This window comes from Aulonocara stuartgranti (genome assembly GCF_965226115.1).
Source record: "Aulonocara stuartgranti genome assembly, chromosome: 18".
In the NCBI taxonomy this organism is placed as follows: Eukaryota; Metazoa; Chordata; class Actinopteri; order Cichliformes; family Cichlidae; genus Aulonocara; species Aulonocara stuartgranti.
In genome coordinates this window covers 16,116,727-16,134,378 of record NC_138954.1, presented here as the reverse complement: position 1 = coordinate 16,134,378, position 17,652 = coordinate 16,116,727, and the positions used below count along the sequence as shown (strand labels likewise).

The window sequence follows — 17,652 nt, the reverse complement described above, 5'->3', positions numbered from 1 at the left end:
CACTTTTTTGTGGTGCTTCCACTCTGGAGGGGGTGTGTATCAATCTTTCTGTGTGATAATAGGGTTAGATAGCACTGAGACCTGGCCTCTGGTGGTGACATTGTTGCCGGGCTCAAAGACTATCAGGGGTCCAGCAGCTGAGCTGGAACACTGGTGGGCTCTATTCACACCCAACTCCTAATCTATCTTGAGATAAGGTCTTTCTCCTCAACAAAGCTCCATCTTATTCTAAACTCTCATTACTAAGAATTTTTTTTGCCATTATTGTTTCTTAAAAAGCACAGCTGGCCTCTGCAGTTTCTCAAAGGAATCAAATTATGAGTCCAGCCTTATTTTTTCTTCTTTTGTCCCACAACAAATCCAAAGCCTGTGGTTGGGCATTAGGATTTGAATCTATTGGTGTTTATGATTAACTCAACATACCAATTTTTAATTTTCTGCTTAAAAGATAAATCTATCTATCTATCTATCTATCTATCTATCTATCTATCTATCTATCTATCTATCTATCTATCTATCTATCTATCTATCTATCTATCTATCTATCTATCTATCTATCTATCTTTCACTTTTATCTTTGATAATGGGTTGGCATTTTCCCAAGGGCCAAAATGAGCACATGCCCCAATAAGTCTATGAAGAGATAAAATTAATCTAGAGAGTCCCAGTCCAATCTGACCCTTTGGGGAAATGAATTGGCCGCCCCTGTTTTAGAATAGAATAGCCTTTATTGTAGTTGTACATGTACAACGTAATTCAGGGTGCTCTACACCAGTTGTGCATGTTTTTACAGTTTTTCTCAGTCGCTTTGGTGCGTTCCTCAGAACACCACTAACATTTGCACAGCAGTTAGTGCATTTCCCAAAACAATTAGTGCAAACTGCAAAACCTAGTGGATAGCCTGCAAAAGCACGTCACATGCACAGAATTGATTATCCATACCTCAAAAGCAAGTATCCATGTCAATGAAACTGTCAGTGCCATCAAAATGAAAAGTCTTGACACCATCTTTATGAACAAGATAGTCAAATGGCATTGTCATGTTTCCACTATGACAGTTTATAATTTCAGCGTTTCCCATTGCAAAAACAATTGGTGACACCTGAAAATGCTGACGACAGCACTATGGCCTACCTGTACAGCCATCTGAAATGTGCAGTAAAGTCACTGTAGATGTTATGGGAGTCTTGGGAGTAACTGAGACACTGAATACGTACGTTTCACATTTCCATTGTGTAGAAGTGTTTGTAATCCTACAGAATTGTGCAAAAGAAAAATATGCTACAGTCACTTGTTCACTGTAGAATACATGTAAACATAAAATCACCCATTTGGTAGAGCTGTGCACTAATGTGAACAATAAACAGCACATGTAACAGTACAGTAAATCATTCTGGCACATCCAGACGTTCCTGTCTGTCTGGCCACATATTTTCATCTACATCACAACAGATGTTATCCCTCGCAATGCAGCGAGGAAAGTATCTCCTGGAGTGGCGAATCCATCCTCTGCAGGACCCTGCTGTGATGTCGTCACATGCTGCATCCATGGCTGCTAGCAGGGCCATTTGCTCATGTGGATGCCGGTCATAAACTTTCCACCTCCAGGCAGAGAAAAACTCCTCTATTGGATTAAGGAATGGGGAATATGGAGGGAGATATTCAACCAGAATTCTGTCATGTGCTGCAAACCACTCTCTGACCTGATGGGAGTGGTGAAAACGGACATTATCCCAGACAACAACATACTTGCTGAGTTGGCCTCCACCTCTCTCATTCTCAGGGACTAGGTCCCTGTAAAGAGTGTCTAAAAATGTCAGGAGATGTTGGGTATTGTATGGACCAAGAAGGGCGATATGGGTGAGGACGCCGTTGTCTGAGATGGCTGCACACATGGTAATAATCCCTCCGCGCTGACCAGGGACTTCAGTGGTTGCCCTCTGTCCAATGCGATTTCTTCCACGCCTTCTGCCTTTGGCCAGATTGAAACCTGCCTCATCAACATATATGAATGTGTGCAGTGTTTCCCTGGCTTCCAGCTCCAGTACATGCTTTAGAGAGAGACAGAAATGCAATGTCACAATATGCCTGTGTACAGTAACAAACAGTAATGCATGCATTTAGTAAAACACATTGTAGAGTATGTGCTGTGGAATTGCAAGTGTACTGCATGAAACTACGAAGTACTGTAAAACAGTTTGCAGTGCAGAACATAGAAGACCAGCTTTACCTGCACATACTGGTGACGGATCTCCTTCACCCTGTCACTGTTTCGTTCAAATGGCACTTTATACAATTGCTTCATGTGGATTTCATTTTTCTTGAGTACTCTGTCAATTGTTGAAATTGAAACAGATTCAATATTGCCAAATACCGTGTAATTCTCTATGACAGCGCTTTGTATGTCTCTCAGCTTTATTGCATTGTTTGCAATGACCATTGCACAAATGGCTTCTTCTTGCTGTGGGGTAAAAAGGGGCCCTCTTCCGCCTCCGCGAGGTTATCTTACAATCCTATGTGGTGCAGAGTGAACTTTTTGTGAAATTGCAAATACAGTACAGTAACATGTGATGTGTCTGAGATGGCACAGTACAGTACAGTGTATTACTGTTTGCATACCTGTTTTCCCTACGGAATGTTTGAATGATTGAACTGACAGTAGTTCTTCCAATATTGGGTTGCACCCTTCGACCAGCCTCCTCCATGGTGAGGCCGTGATTGACAACATGGTCCACAATTGTAGCCCTTATTTCATTAGGAATCTGCCTATTTCTGCCTCTTCTCCCTCTTCCCCTTCCCCTTCCTCCCCGCATCCTCACCCCTCTTCCACGGTGCTGACCTTCCATTTTGTGTCACAGAAGTGTAGAAATGGTACACACTAGCTCCTGCGCAGTTTATATATGCTTGCCAATTGGGGATTCACAGGATTCATCCATAATTGACAGTGAACAAGTTGTTTGTCATTGGTTACAACTAAACTTTCACACGCCTCCTCATGAGTGACAGCTGTAATTCACCTGAGATCAATTGTTCAATTTCGGAGACATTTCCAGGAACAATGATACAGAAAGGTATAGGATTTGCTTGACAGATGGCCAATATTTGGCATGTGATAACTAGTTCAACAATTTTGTGTGTGATGACTCAAGCAATGGATGTATGACTATTAGTTTTATTGGGAACGACTATTCAGCATCCATAGGTATGATTACTTTTGACTGACATGACATAAGCAAATGGAAATGTCAGAAAGCAGCAGGGAAATGTATGGAAGCAACTGATTCATGTCCAAAATCATTTGAAGTTTGTTCAGAGAGAGGAGAAATTGTTACTATGATGTGCACAAATGACTGAGTGTTGTGGAGGTTGAACTAATAGTTATGAGAATTTCAATTCTGATCTGAGAAACGCACCAAAGCGACTGAGAAAAACTGTAATAAAAATCTTCAACCACAGAAAAAGAAACATTGTCTCTTTTTTTTCTTTTTTAAAATATTTTTTATTTTATTTTGGTGTTACAGAGTTAACGTTTAGAAATCTACTACAGGCAGTAGGACAAACACCTGTATCCAGTCAGTGGAACAACAGAGATGAGGTAAAAAGGCTACAAGTTACAAGTCACACAACACCATTTCAAAACATGTATTTCCGCAAATATATACTTTTAATTACTAATATGTACATAGCATAAAATAAATAATTATAAAAAAACATCGGCTTTTAGAAATTCATAAAAACACAGAACTAGTTTGTACAAAACTTTGGATTTAAAGACTTAACAAAAACAAATTAGAACGAACCAAATTATCCATACAGGCGATCACTCACAGAAAAAGTGTACTGTAACAGCTCTTTTAGTATGAATGCTGGTTGTTGCGTAGTTTGCTAAAAATGATCTAAAATGTGAAACTGGTTATGGCTGTTTATTGATATTTTCAGTCGTGACGTTATCGAATCCTGGGTGGGCATTTTTGAATTAAACGCGCACGCCTGAGACGTAGCATTACATTAGCTGTAAACATTAATGAGAAACTCTACACACTCCTCCACAGTGGAGGCGATCAGTGAAACGCACTTTTCATAAACTTTATGTAACTTTCTGTCTCAGCTTTCAGTAGTTTTATATTTTCCACGTAAGTAAAAAAAGAATTTTTATTTTGTATTTCTTCTCAAATTAAGAGAGCACAACGTGTTTCATCTTAGCCCTGGTGTTTTAGCATGACTACAAGGTAACAGATGACTAAAATAACATATTAAACTCTATTCTGGTCTATTTGGTTAAACTGTATGCAAAAATTAGTAAAACTTCACTTTTTTTTTTAACCCAAACTACTTATAATAGATTTCTTTCACAGAAAGAATCAATACATGCCAAAGAATACACATATTAAACAGACAGACGAGGACAAACTGTGTGTAAGGACCTAAACACGTACACATATTATCGTAGCAGCATTAAAACAAAGGAAGTATTGATAGTTTCAGTGATGCTGCTTGTTGTTTAGTTTGGGAACAAAAAGCCACGGCTGAGGATGATCGCATACACACGTTTTGGTCATCACATTACTGCAAATTACACTGCAATATTGAGAGCTTATAAAATACAGCTTTGTCTGCTTTCTTTTTTTGCTTTTTTAAATTACCATTTGTGCTGTGTTTACCAGGGAGTATGCTTCTATTTGATTAAATATTATATTATATGTGTATATGGGAATACACCTTTAATAAATAACAGCTTTCCCCACACCGAGTCACGTGGCACATCACTAATACTGTTAAGAATAAGGAGAACATGCTTCATATTCATCAATGGTACTGACTATCACAGCCTCATGCGGTGGATGGGGAGGCTCTTTTCTGGTCTTTGGTCATAACTCTTGATGGTTTTTTTGATCCAGGTGTTCTCTGGCCTTTCAGGAAATGTGCGTACTATATTCTCGTTTTGCCGACGCTTGTTGGATGTGGCTTCCTTTCTACTCGCGAATAAAATTAGTGGTTTAAAGCAGATATTAACTGGTTAGCTTAAGAGATTGAGAATGTAAACACATCACAGCAAACAACTACATTCACTCAGGTGCAAGTGCATTCTTACCCAAACATCAGTAACATATAACACTTTGTAAAAGAAACACTCACGCACACAATGATCGTGTTAGTGTTCAAAAATACGCAAATAAAGTAGTCATGTCGAGGAGGAGAAAACATGCTGTTGAGTGTCTGATCATGTGACCTGCTCACAACTCTTGTTACTTTTCACTGCAAAAACAAGCGATGATTACACACTGAAGGAAACGTTCACTTTCAACGAAATGCCTTTTTTTAATGTTTTTTTTTTTTTGCCTTGCAGATTTGAAAGCATTGGTAGTGCTGGACTATTCTTGATTAAAAGTAACTACACTGGGAAAAAAATCACCAATATGGTGTTTGTCAAGTTCTCCTTTCCTACATCAGGACACCTTTTTCATGCTCGGTAAGGATATCAACATTATTGCCATCATCACAACTATCCATCCATCAGGGTGACGTTCGTGGACTTTGACACCTACTCAGCTGTTTCAGTTAATTTAGGCAGAGACTCACTCTTTGTAGCATCAAAATAAAAACACGAGGCAGTTGTGTCTTTGTCCGCGCACATGTCACAGAGCTTTACAGTCTCTCTGGTCTTGCAGGTGGGAATCTGCATTTCTTCTTCAACCCAGTGAAGTCATTATGTTTTGGTGAGAAAAGACAAAAACCTCTCTATTTGCAGGTGTGCACATCGTACACCCTCACGCACTCTTGACAGCTGACATAGCAGCACCAGTGGAAAATACAGTGACACTTCTCCTTTCTTTTCTCAGTCCTCGTGTTGTGACCTCTGCCGCAGCACAAGAGGTCACACCCGTCTATGCCGTGGGACGTCAGGTTGCAGATGCGATCCCGAGTGCCAAAGGAGCCGGTCTCAGGATTGGGGTCACAGAAATTGGGTGAACTTTCATAATAAACCAGGTCGCGCTCTGTAGGGGGTTTGAAGTAGTTGTACTTGGGTCTCAGGGTCTCCACCCATCCACGGGACTCCTTATGTTTCTCAACCACCATCTCAGAAGCGCTGTCATACTTGTCCTTCATGTAGTCCCCAACAACTCGGAAGTCAGGCTGAGACCACCAGCATGTCTTGACCTCGCAGCTGCCAGAGAGTCCATGGCACTTACACTTCAGAAACATGTTGTCGTTGAGAGACTACAGATTAAAAAAAATAAAGTTTAGTTAATATAACTTTTAAAAGCAGAAGAACTGCTACCACAGACACAGCAAAAACATGAATAAGAGAACTAACCACTCTCCCTGCTTCATTGTTATGGCGGTTCATTGCTGAGCGTGCGTCAGGCCGATTCTCTCTTGCATCAGCAAACTCCCGGGACACCATGCTTCCAAACTCCAAATCCTCACTGCAGCCACCCCACTTCCAGCCCTCACCAGGGGGGCCTTTGTGACGTGTATCACATCCACAGATGTTGGCTGAACCCTCGGCGCAGGCACGGGTCACCGCAAACGCCACTCCCGCTGAGGCAATAGCGTGAACAAAAGCTGACTCTCGAGTGGCTGGAAAGACAAAGACAGACAAGCATCACTTGGATAATGTATCTCTTGAGTATTTCCAGAATTCAATTTATATTAAATTTAAATAAAAATGAATAAGAAAGATATAGCTTTAATACATAATATATAATATATACAATGTGTAAATTTAATAATATGTAAGATATGCTGGCAGCAAACATCTTCAACCAAACAAAACAAGAAAGCATCAAACAAACTAAGTAGACCTTTACTCCTGTCTGCTGCTTGTATTTGGGTTGTATCTACTATATCGCAACAGTGTGTGGGTTAATTTAACCAGACATCAATCGTCCTGTCTCTAAATAAGGCCAGCAAGGCCTCTACGTCTCTGTCTGACATAGCTAACTGATGAGTCAGAGGGATCAGGATCTTCCAGAGAGATGAGAGGAAGAGACGGGCCTGACAGGCCTTTAATTAAGAGACTCAATTAAGCTTTTGAAAGGTTAGGAAACAGCCTCACACTGAGGGGACAGCTCATAGACACAACATGGAGATGGGTCTTTAGCGAACAGATATACCATTCCAAAAAGGGAAAGACTTTCCTTCTATCCTTTCCTTGTCAGCTGCTTTAACATGAATCATTAGACGGAGTGTTTGCTTTGAATATATGTACTTGTATGGTCTTGCAAAAACACAAGCAAAGACAAAGAAGGAGAAGAGACAGGATGAAGTGGAAACTTCAGGAGTAAACATGAACTGAACACACTAAAGATAAAAAAAAGAGTAAAAGAAATGGTTTAAGATCAATATTGAAATCTTGCGCTGTCTGCGTGAGATGTGTTTGAGTATGTGTTTGATAGAAACAGTGCACGTTTCTGTCTGAAGAACAAAAAATGATAAAGAAAGAAAGAAAAGAAAAAAAGTAAAGGCATATAAAGCTGAGGGGAGAACGAGCTCCTCCCTTACAGCAGGTTCCAACCAGTTCCAGGACTAAAGGGCATTAGAAACAATGATGCAAGAGAAAAGGTCTACTGGCATCCCTCACCACCCATTTCATTACCACTACTGTATACACACAAGGTTACTAATGTTCAAATACATTTGAACTAATGCTCTCCTTCCTCAAATCCCACTTTGTGAATCCAACACGTTTCTTTTTATTTGGTGTTGTTTCATTTTCGTGAAAAGTCAAAGTAGCCAAAGACTGCGCCATGAAGGAACTGTCTACAGTGATTAATTACACATCACCATGCTTCATCTAAAGCTGACTGAGCATGAGCTTTGTGTTTTCAGTTTGAGTGAATATCTAAGGTGTTTGGCTTACATTAAATCTGAAGTGACTTAGAAAACAGATTTAATTTCAAATGCCGAAAAAGGATTTTGGAACTAACATTTGTGTCTGAAAATATCTTTGAACATACTTCTGTGCTACTAAAAAGAGCGCACAGCCATCAGCATAGATATTCTGTGAACTTGTCATAGAATTATGTGAGGGGAGTGCAATGTTGTGGTAAAATAGTCAGTGGAGAAGGATTGAAGCACACAAAAAATATCCTGGCATTTCTGTGTGAAATAATAGATTTCTTATATAGTATTTACAATTTTTCACAAGCTACTTTACAAGATCTTCACAAAGCCTGGTGTTATCAAATGAATAAGCATTCAAGAAAATGGAAATATCTCTAAAATTTTGAAGAGCTTTGCTGAAAATTTGCCCCATTTGCCCCACCTGCAAGCTTCTGATTCATCAGATTACCTTTTTTGTTGATATTGACTATAAACATACAACACATTCTAAATTTAGTTTCGATGGTATGGTATCACTGTTCGTGTGTGGCCCATTTATACATGACAGTAAAAACTCACTGGAAGGTACTAATGAAAACTTAATCAGAACAATCACCCATTTTTTTAAACGCGTGTTTTCATTTGGATTTAAATCCACCTCTGACAGCATTCACTGTACCTGGAAACTCCACCTGTGACATTAGCTCCACTGCTTTTCCTTAGTTTTATGACCAATTTGTGGTATTTCTTCTCAGACAATGCTTTTCCACCAAACTTTGCCAGACTCTGGCAGGCCAAGCGGTCCCTACAACCTGCTGGGGGGTTGAATCCCCTATTGTGTTGCCACTGTCACGCTGTGTTAGTCCCACAATAGCCCCAGATATTTTATATGAAATTTGCCCTGGCTAGTGATTAGTGGGGACCAAGTTAAGTCATAGCAACAGAGAACTATGCATTGGCTGGACCCTGCTTGTCGGCAGACAGGGAAATCCCTATTCAAATGGTTTAATAAAACAATCTAAAGGGCGTGTGAATGGGGAAAAGCACTTTTTCTCCTGCTTAATCTCATGGTTGCGAAGATATTGTGCTCTGAGCAGTGCCCAGCGGGGAGTGGGGCTAAGGTCCCCCCATCAACTCCATTTACCACATCCCTTCTTTCTTTCTTGCACAGAGTTAATGATATACTGGTGAGCCAGCTTCCCTCCCCCAGCATGGAGAGACATACGTCTCATGAAATGCAGGGACCTTTTGGCTCATCCTAAATAGTTACTCTTTCTCATCCTCAGGTCATAGGTCACAACCCACATCCCCTGGCCTTTTCCTGGTTAGTTTAGATGGAACTTAATAATTTAGATCAATTTAGGTATCTGTATTTCCTGGCAAACAAAGCATCCTGCCCAGTGCAAACGTGCCCACAGTGAATGAAGACAAGCTAGAGCTACAATAGTGTCAAACTTTTCAGTATCGCTAACAAATTACATAATAGGAATTTCCAGTGAACTTCATTATCTTCAAAAAGAAAAATGACGGTGCATTGACTTCCTGTACGGGTGTTAAGACTTGTGAAACTGTGACTGTCCACTTTTTATAGCAAAGAAACCTAATCCCATCACATGAGTCATAAACTGGAGACTGATTATACCCATATAGCATTCAGGTTTTCTGTAAATACCAAGAATGCCGAAATAGCTCTGGGATCGGCTCTGCAGACTGAGGAACACCTGTGCAGCTTTCTATTACCTTTCATCACAGGCAGATTCCAGTGGTGCATGTTTTGACACTTTAGTTAATGTAAATTAATGAGCACTGACGCAGACATAGCCTGGAGGCAGGGGTGTGGAGAAAAAAAGAGGTTTAGACCATGTGTAAGGAGAGAACATGATATAAGATATGCTTTTTTCTAAAGTAATAATACTCTTAGATGAGTGTTTGTGTGGTCAACTAATGTATGCTCACATTGAGTAAGAGCATTTTTATGTGCATATAGTTTAATGTAACCCATTAAACTTATCTTCAAAATGCACAACCTGTTCATTTCAATTGATTTTTTAGTTGTAGTTCAACTCCGTTTACTACATTGCCTTCTTTTTTGTAAAGGCTTTACTCCTTTAGTCCCTCTTAATCCACTTCTTTAAAACAAACTTCTAATGTTCTCAGTGGAGTTGAAGTGGACACGGGCAGTGATGCACTGAACTGACAGTAACTAAGCCTCTGTAGCAAATAAAGGTGCCTACTCTTCCTTTCAAATCTGGCAACAAAAAGGAAGGAGGAAACTGACTAACAAGAATCTGAATTTCAGACAAACTGACACCAGTGAGGACAATGGCCTGGTTGCATGGACAAACACTAGCATCAATCAAATCCAATGAAATGGAAGCTCTCTCCTACTAAGTCCTATCAAAGGCCTGTGAGCCCCTGAGCTACTCTCCTCAGCCTTTGACAAAGGCACTTAATCCAGCCACTTTGACCTCTCACATTATTAAGGGCCTGAGTGACCTTAATCCAATCAAAATGATTTACTAGAGCCCAGTAGCCGCCTTCTCTTTCCAGTCAGCACCCCTGCAATTTAGGCCTGGGAGGGGATGCAGAGGGAAAGACGTGGTGGCATTTTGCACCACAATAGCAGTGGGATTGAGAACCCCTATCGTTAGCCACCTACTTCAACTCCAGCCTCTTCTATCAACTGGCTCAAGAGTTTATTAAAAGCAATTGCCCTACGTGACCCCCGGCCCCCTTGTGTTTACATCAGTCTTCCGTAAACTAGATGACGAGTTTGGATCACGACCCTCAGCCACTGGGGCCTGCATGGATTCTTGATTTTAACTCATTTCAGAAATCAGGAAGAAGAATTCATCTATCCAATCAAAGTGTGAATCTGATGTTTTGGGAAACAGTCTCATTTGCTTTCCTGCTGGGAGATGGAATAAAGTAAAAAGATCACACTTATGTCTGCACACTAAATATTGCACTAGCCCCTCATTAATTACTAAGAAATATTTCACTCTTTAAAATTTTTATTATGATCAACTGCATTAACTATTAAATATACACATATATCATCTTTCTTTCTTTCTTGGTTTTATGGCTAGTTTTCTGGGCAATGGGGATTTCTCTTGCCTGAGCTCATGATTAGACACATGCCTGAAAATTATCACTGCATAAGCTAAAATGTATTTTGGAAAACCTCTATGCTTCAGTTCAGTTCATCTCTTGGGTAAAGTACATCAGAAGAAAATACCAGCAATCACAGGGGATCCCCTCCTAAAGAAAACTCCAACAAGACAGAACTCACTCGACTTAGGCTAGTCGTGTACATCGTTGCATGCATGCAGACCCCCGAGACTTGTTCAGTCTAAAGTCTATTTAAACAAGGATTTGAATCAGCATAATGAATGATGCATGCTGGGAGTGCAGCTCTTCTAATGCAAATATAAGACAAAGGGAATATAGAATTGTTAATGGGAGAGTTAATCAGGAGAGAGACATGATAAGTCACTTTTATTGCTCTTTTTTTCAGTCGGTTTAAAGAGCTAAATACTTCTAAGAACTTTGCAGAGATTAAGACATTCTCAAATACATATTCAAAGACAGTGGAGTCATCATAAGCTAATAATACTACTTTACTCTGGTCATCTTTTCCTGTCAAAGAAAGGCATAGTTTGTTTTTCTTTCTGCAAAAAGTGTTGCCTACTTTTTACTGATAAGTGGCATTTCTTCAAGAAAATATCTTTATAGACTTAAGGACTCTACAAATTGTTATTTTTTGACAGAAAAGTAGCAGGAAAGAAAACTCTGTGTGCTTTGTAACATTACCTTTATCTAACACTGGACCAAAAATGGCCAGACTGTCACTGATCGTGGTGCAGTTCCAGCGTCGGCCTCTGAACTGGTGCTGACACTCCTGGATGCCAATCTTCACCCCCTCAGCCACACTCGGCATGATTTCCACATAGTTCCGGCAGAAACGCAGCTGCTTGGGCACTAGGCCTGGTATGCTGCCACAAAGGATAGGTTGAGTGCCCAGTGATGAGTACTGGTGGCCGACTGCTAGTGACCTACAAGCAGAAAGGAAGTCGTGTTGTCAGTGCATTTGGATAATTATATCTTATCTGTCTGCATCTTTATCTACTGATATAACACCACTCAAGTGGGGGACTAATTTCCCTCCTGGTGCAGTGTAATTTTACGTCTGAGTACGTTTGATTGTGTGTGTTTATTTTTCTGTATCAGATGCTACCATTAGACATCCATTCTTTATCCCTTCAACTACCCTCTCTGCAGGCACCTGGCCTTTGTGTGTATTGAAATTGCAGCCCTGCAGTCTCAGAAGCAGGCAGTGTTTCTGTTTAAGATGAAAGTCCGTTATGCATCCAGAGGTCTTCATAGACCTTAAGCTGACAACTTGGAAAACTGCACCTTGTTATTAACTGTCCGCACACTTAACAGGCCTTCAGCTTAGGGTAATAAGAGTGCAAACCCTACGCTGAAACTTCAGAGAGTGTATTAAGAGTAACGCTGAACCTCCCCTCCTTTTTTCTTTTGAGGAAGGTATTCTGGGATACAACAAGTGCAAACTTGGTTCACTGATTACATCTCTCTCTCTCTCTCTCTTGCTCTCTTTGTGCCTGTATTGCTTTCTCTTTGTCTTTATTTTCTGTGTCCTCTCAATTAAGACTTTTAGCAGGTAGTAATCACAGATATTGGATATCCATTTTATGAATGACCCATTTTTAAGAAGGACTTAAAAAGACACTGCAGGGTGCTTGCATGGCCATGTTTTGGAATTTCCGCATTGCACAAAAGGCATACTGATTTATGCCATTTTGTTTAAAATTTTATATAGTTTTCTTAGAATTCTAATCAAGCAGTGCAAAAAGTGTTGGAGGCTGATTCGATTTGTCTTTAGCCTAAAAACAGCAAAGCTCTGCCCCTCAATGACTTAAAAAACAGATTTCCAAAGCAAATCAAATATTTACTTCCGGCTTCTAATTCTTCTCTTCTACCAATATAAAAGCAGTTAACAGGTTTGAATTTGGATTCTGAACTCTCCATTTAAATACATTTGATTATATATATATATATCTATAAAAATTAATAAATTGGCCGGGATAAGCTGGATAGAAGCATGGATGGAAAACAGATGGATGAAAATGATATTTTTTCTTTTAATGCATGAATAACTGGCCTGCAGTAATTGCCTTCTATGGTAAATTATCAAATCAGCACTTTGACTCTTTCATAATGGCACAGAACAGCCAAATTACTGAATAGCACAGTTCCTGTTATCTTTGGCAAATACCTTTTGGAGTAGCTACAAAGTAGCTTGCTGGCAATCAAGACAAGCCCTTAATTTACATCAACTGTCTATTAAGGACTGAACGCTGGAAGGAGTGTTCAGTTTGTCATCCCCTGGGCGATGCTGGAGTCATAATGGTTAATGTAGATTCTCTATAAATGCAGCTTAAGAGCAGGTGTGCAGTGTTTTGCTTTGCAGTTAGCTCACTATCTGCTGACCTGTTCACTGCTGTTCAAGGACTAATCGCTGATCAAAACAAGATTACCAAATTCCTGACTTTGGCCCTCAGGCAGGGGTTTTTTTAACCTGAAGAAAAGAAAGAGCCTCACAGTCAAATGACCCCACATGTTGACGGTTTCTGATGGCTTTCATCGTACCAACCTTTAATACCTCAATTAGGTTTTACATTCAAAGGTTGATTTTCAGCTCTCTGTAATTATTAAGGATGTCTGCCAGGTGTCAAAGGTGCTCCTGAGCCATGAACTGACCCAATGAGTTACTCCTGTTATTTCTCCCAAGAAAACATCAAAGCAATGAGTCACATTGGTTTCAACAGAATTTCTTGCCTAATTTCTACAGACTACACCAGCCTAATTCATCATAAATGAGACAGCCAGTAAGTGAGCAATGGCATGCTAAAAACCTCTTCAGAACATATCGCATTTATCTGCCTTTTGTCTGCTACAAACAACAATACACAAGGCAGTTTCCTACTACAATTGACCTCTTTTTTACTGGTGAAAGTTCATCAGCCAAAGAGAACTGGTACAGATGTTCAGGTTAGGAGCAGAGCTCTCTTTTTTTTAATGGATTTGAAGGGAGTTGTCAGTTGTAGCTCTTTCTCTGTCTCTTCTTGAACCTGCATTCAAATTTTTTTGGCAAGTGTGCATCTCAACAGCAGGTAATCATGAAGGTCAGTGGCAATATCATCTTGGGAAAACCAGCAACTTTAAAGGTCCTTGTACTCACACCAATGAGGGTCAGCAGAGGTATTTCTGCCCTGTCACTGTCTTGAACTGTACCCCACAAGCTCAATGTGAGTCAGTGTGCTTAGGCTGCTTGGCTCAAGAGTCTCCATGCCTGTCTCATTGGGGCTGAGTAATCCCTGCCACCTCTTTTCTGTGTTAGGAAATGGCCCGTGAGAGGCGGCGGGGCATGTTTCACCATGGATGATTTATGATTTTTTAAGAAGTTATTGCACAAAAGACTGTGTTGTTGGATACTAATTCCAACAACTATTTTAAAATACCTGCTGTATTATTTAGATTTTAGGTATTTATTGAGTCTTGGCAACTTTAATCTCTTTAATTCTTTCTAAAAAAAAAGAAATCCACTGATTTTCTCCTGCTTTGCAGAGATGTTGCACATGTGATGTTTAGTACAACTAATGAGGAAACACAGGATTCACTCATGCTCTTAAGGCTATTGTTTTCAAAGGAGCACCTTAGTGATAACTGTTACAGATAAATTAAGCAAAATATATACGATGTATATGACTTTTTGCCTCAGTACAAAGTTTCCCCCACTCATCTAAGTTTATCCAGTACAGGTTTAATGCATATTTCAGCAAGCCCAAGCAGGGTGCCTTAGAATTACCACTTTACTTGTGGGCCCTGAGGCCTTGGAGCCGACTTTGACATCAAGAGAATATGTTTGGGAAAAGGAATGTGCGGCAAGCTTTCACCTCCAGGTATTTATCTTCTAAGGTGGGGTGGACCAGTGAAGAAGGTGGTGGGGTGGCGGGTGCAGCCAGGCTATGTCATGGCAGGTCGAGAATAGACAGACATGAACCTGTCTTAGTGCAGAGCCGTATCCCCAAGAACGACTGCGGTGCAGGGGTTGAGAGTGATGCAGCTCCCATGGCTGCTTGAAGGCAAGCTTCTGTCAGCAAAACATCATAAGCTGCTTTTCACAGAAGGTCTAGATCATAGATGGCTGGCATGCTGTTAGCAAACGGAAAGACAATGCAGGCATGCTAAGTGCAATCCCAAAGGAACCACATTATTTGACTTGGGATGAGTTGCCATGAGACAGAAAAATCACTCAAGTAATCTTTCAAGTTAAAAAAAAGTTCAGCATTGTGTCAGGAATGAAAGAACTGAAAAGTGATTTCATGAGTTACTTTTGCACTTAGACATTATTTGTATAGGCGGGAGTGATGCAGCAAAATTTGCTTCCATTATGTTTACCCCTGTTGTTAGACCCTTCAATCACTGGCACCCTCCAAAATCAAACAATCAACACAGAAGTTAGCTCTGGGCTTGCTGCAGGGTTTCAGCTATGACAGAATGGAAAACTGTTCTTCCATTGTGTCATTCATAACAAGCTCCACAAAAAAAAGAAGAAAGAAAACTCTTATGAAGGGTGAATTTCAAGGTTTTCCCTGGCTGTGTTTGCCAAAGTACCAAGAAAAAAAATGCAAAACTTTATCTTGCACTGGCATCAAGTAAATAAAGTAAACCAAACATTCAATTACACTGGAAAAAAAAAAAAAAAAAAAAAGTAGTTTGTGCAGTCCCCCCATCGCTCCATCCAGAGGGCCCACTTTTATATCAGGATTTCCTTCCAGCTGAGCATGTAATTAGTTTCTCATCAGTCTTACCACCAGGGGACCCATTAAGAAAAGTAGATTAAGCGTCCTCCAAATATTGAATGATTTATTAGAAATCAGGCAGAAATATATATATATATATATATATATATATATATATATATATATATATATATATATATGTATATATTTCTGTGCTTTGATAACAGCTAAGACTGATGGATGAAGCTGAAATATTACAAAACAGCACAACATACCAAAATACAATAATCCTGTAGTTTTTTTTTAACTAATTACACTATCGTAATTTTAACGCAGCTCTGCTCTGCTTCATTAATGTCAGCGTCACGCATTTGGTTCTTTTTGGCATTTACATGGCAGAAAGACTGAAAACATGAAGTCGGGAGCTAAGTGCAAAAATGACAACACATGGCAACATACAATGACAACATCACCATCACCACGCGCGCGCGCGCACACAGACACACGCACACACTGGACGCACGAGCACACATAGACACACGCTTCCAAGCACATAAAGTTTGCACCTGCTGCATTCTGGAGATCAAAATTGCTCCCGATTTGCAAAGTTGCACGTTTCGTTCATCTCTTGCGTTTACAATTCAGCCCATCCTTTCGCCTGTATACTTTCGGTTTCCATGGGTTACTAAATGTCATTTTAATGACCCGATTAGAAAGTCACATTGTGCATGTCTTATAATATTATAAAAAGTAACGTTAAAAGATCACCGTCACCACACGCTAAAGCTCTGCAGCTGACAGACAAGCAGTCACAACTATAACAACTCAAAATTACAGGTCATCCACAATCCCCGCATGTTTTTTAATGTGTCACTTCTTGTCCGGGAAATAATGAAAATTAAACTTACCACCAGATAGGATAGCTTGCCATGACATGCGTAAGCCCACAGAGCAACAGGAAACATCCAAGGTATATCATCCTTAAAGTTTCGTAAAACATCTCAAGCAGAATGCCTACATGCGCACTCATCCGCGTACGGATTTTAACCGAAGTGCTAAGAAAAAAAAAAGAAAAACAAAAGACGAAAACGAAGCTGCACTGGCAATTTTTTATTTCTCTTCTCCAAAAGAAAAAAAATGAAAGAAGAAAAATCAGAGGCAACTCTCTCTTTCGCGAGTGCTCGTGGCAGAACTCTCAGAGCCAAATATTAAAAGTTAAAAGCCGCTTGCTTTTTTTTTTTTTTTTTTTTTTTTTTTTAGGACCCAATCAGCAGGTATTGCCAAAGGGGGAATTCTGATGATATGTTCCCTCTGTTGCCATGTCAGGGAGCTTGAACTCAAACACCAGAATGAGCTAATTTTAAGATGTGTTTTAGTGCTCACTGAGAATTGCTCGGCATTAGCATGCAGCGTGTGTGTGATATATAATGTTGTTTAAAGGAGAGAGGGAGGGTCTGAAGGTTTTTAAATAGACATCGGAACCCCTGTGGATTGCGTAGCTATAACAACCTGTCCGGATTTCACTCCCTGGCTTGAAGCTTCTAAAATGCAGAAATAAATATGTGTGAATTGCTTCAGACCACAATTAAGCCTCTCCAGTCCTTTATGTGCGCCTCTTTGTCATGAATGTAAAATTAGAGGTTTGGAAGTGCTTCTAACAAGCTGAAGGGTTGGCTTAATTTAATAAATCTGGCCATAATAAAAAAAAATAGCAAAAACAAAATTTTATTTAAATTCCCTACAAATAAACAGCTAATATCTTTTTATATAGTTTAAAATCTGAAAAATATATAAAACCTCAGGATTTCTGTCAGCAGCATATAGTTTCTGAAATTGTAAAATGTGAAAACGATGCTCTAATTGTATTATATATTTATTTTCTATTTCTATTTTATCAGCCGATAAATTAGGCGCACCTTGGCGTTTAAAAGCCACTGATTAGCAACATTTTCTTTTATTCTCAAAAGGTATTACTTCATCCACTTCTAATGCTACA

General features: G+C 39.8%; 1 protein-coding gene across 3 annotated transcripts; it reads right to left on the bottom strand.

The window, feature by feature from the left end:
- Window positions 1-3,486: 3,486 nt before the first annotated feature.
- Window positions 3,487-16,838, bottom strand: wnt3a (wingless-type MMTV integration site family, member 3A). 3 transcript variants are annotated; one of them, XM_082514131.1, is made up of 4 exons: window positions 16,565-16,838; window positions 11,641-11,882; window positions 6,317-6,582; window positions 3,487-6,219 (listed from the first exon to the last, which is right to left on the bottom strand). In XM_082514131.1, exons 1-4 carry the CDS (start codon window positions 16,684-16,686, stop codon window positions 5,740-5,742), a joined length of 1,110 nt encoding a protein of 369 aa, XP_082370257.1. In that variant the 5' UTR covers window positions 16,687-16,838; the 3' UTR covers window positions 3,487-5,739. The 3 variants fall into 3 exon arrangements, with proteins under 3 accessions (XP_082370257.1, XP_082370258.1, XP_082370259.1); XM_082514132.1 differs by lacking the exon at window positions 16,565-16,838 and adding an exon at window positions 16,223-16,340; XM_082514133.1 differs by lacking the exon at window positions 16,565-16,838 and adding an exon at window positions 14,808-14,902.
- Window positions 16,839-17,652: the final 814 nt, after the last annotated feature.

Bases quoted from the DNA above. Each gene is read 5' to 3' on its own strand.
- wnt3a (XM_082514131.1), bottom strand. From the start codon at position 16,686: ATGAGTGCGCATGTAGGCATTCTGCTTGAGATGTTTTACGAAACTTTA. The intron at 11,883-16,564 runs GTAAGTTTAATT...TTCTGCTTGTAG, and splicing joins GCAAGCTATCCTATCTGGTG to GTCACTAGCAGTCGGCCACC. The intron at 6,220-6,316 runs GTTAGTTCTCTT...TTTAATCTGTAG, and splicing joins ACAATGAAGCAGGGAGAGTG to TCTCTCAACGACAACATGTT.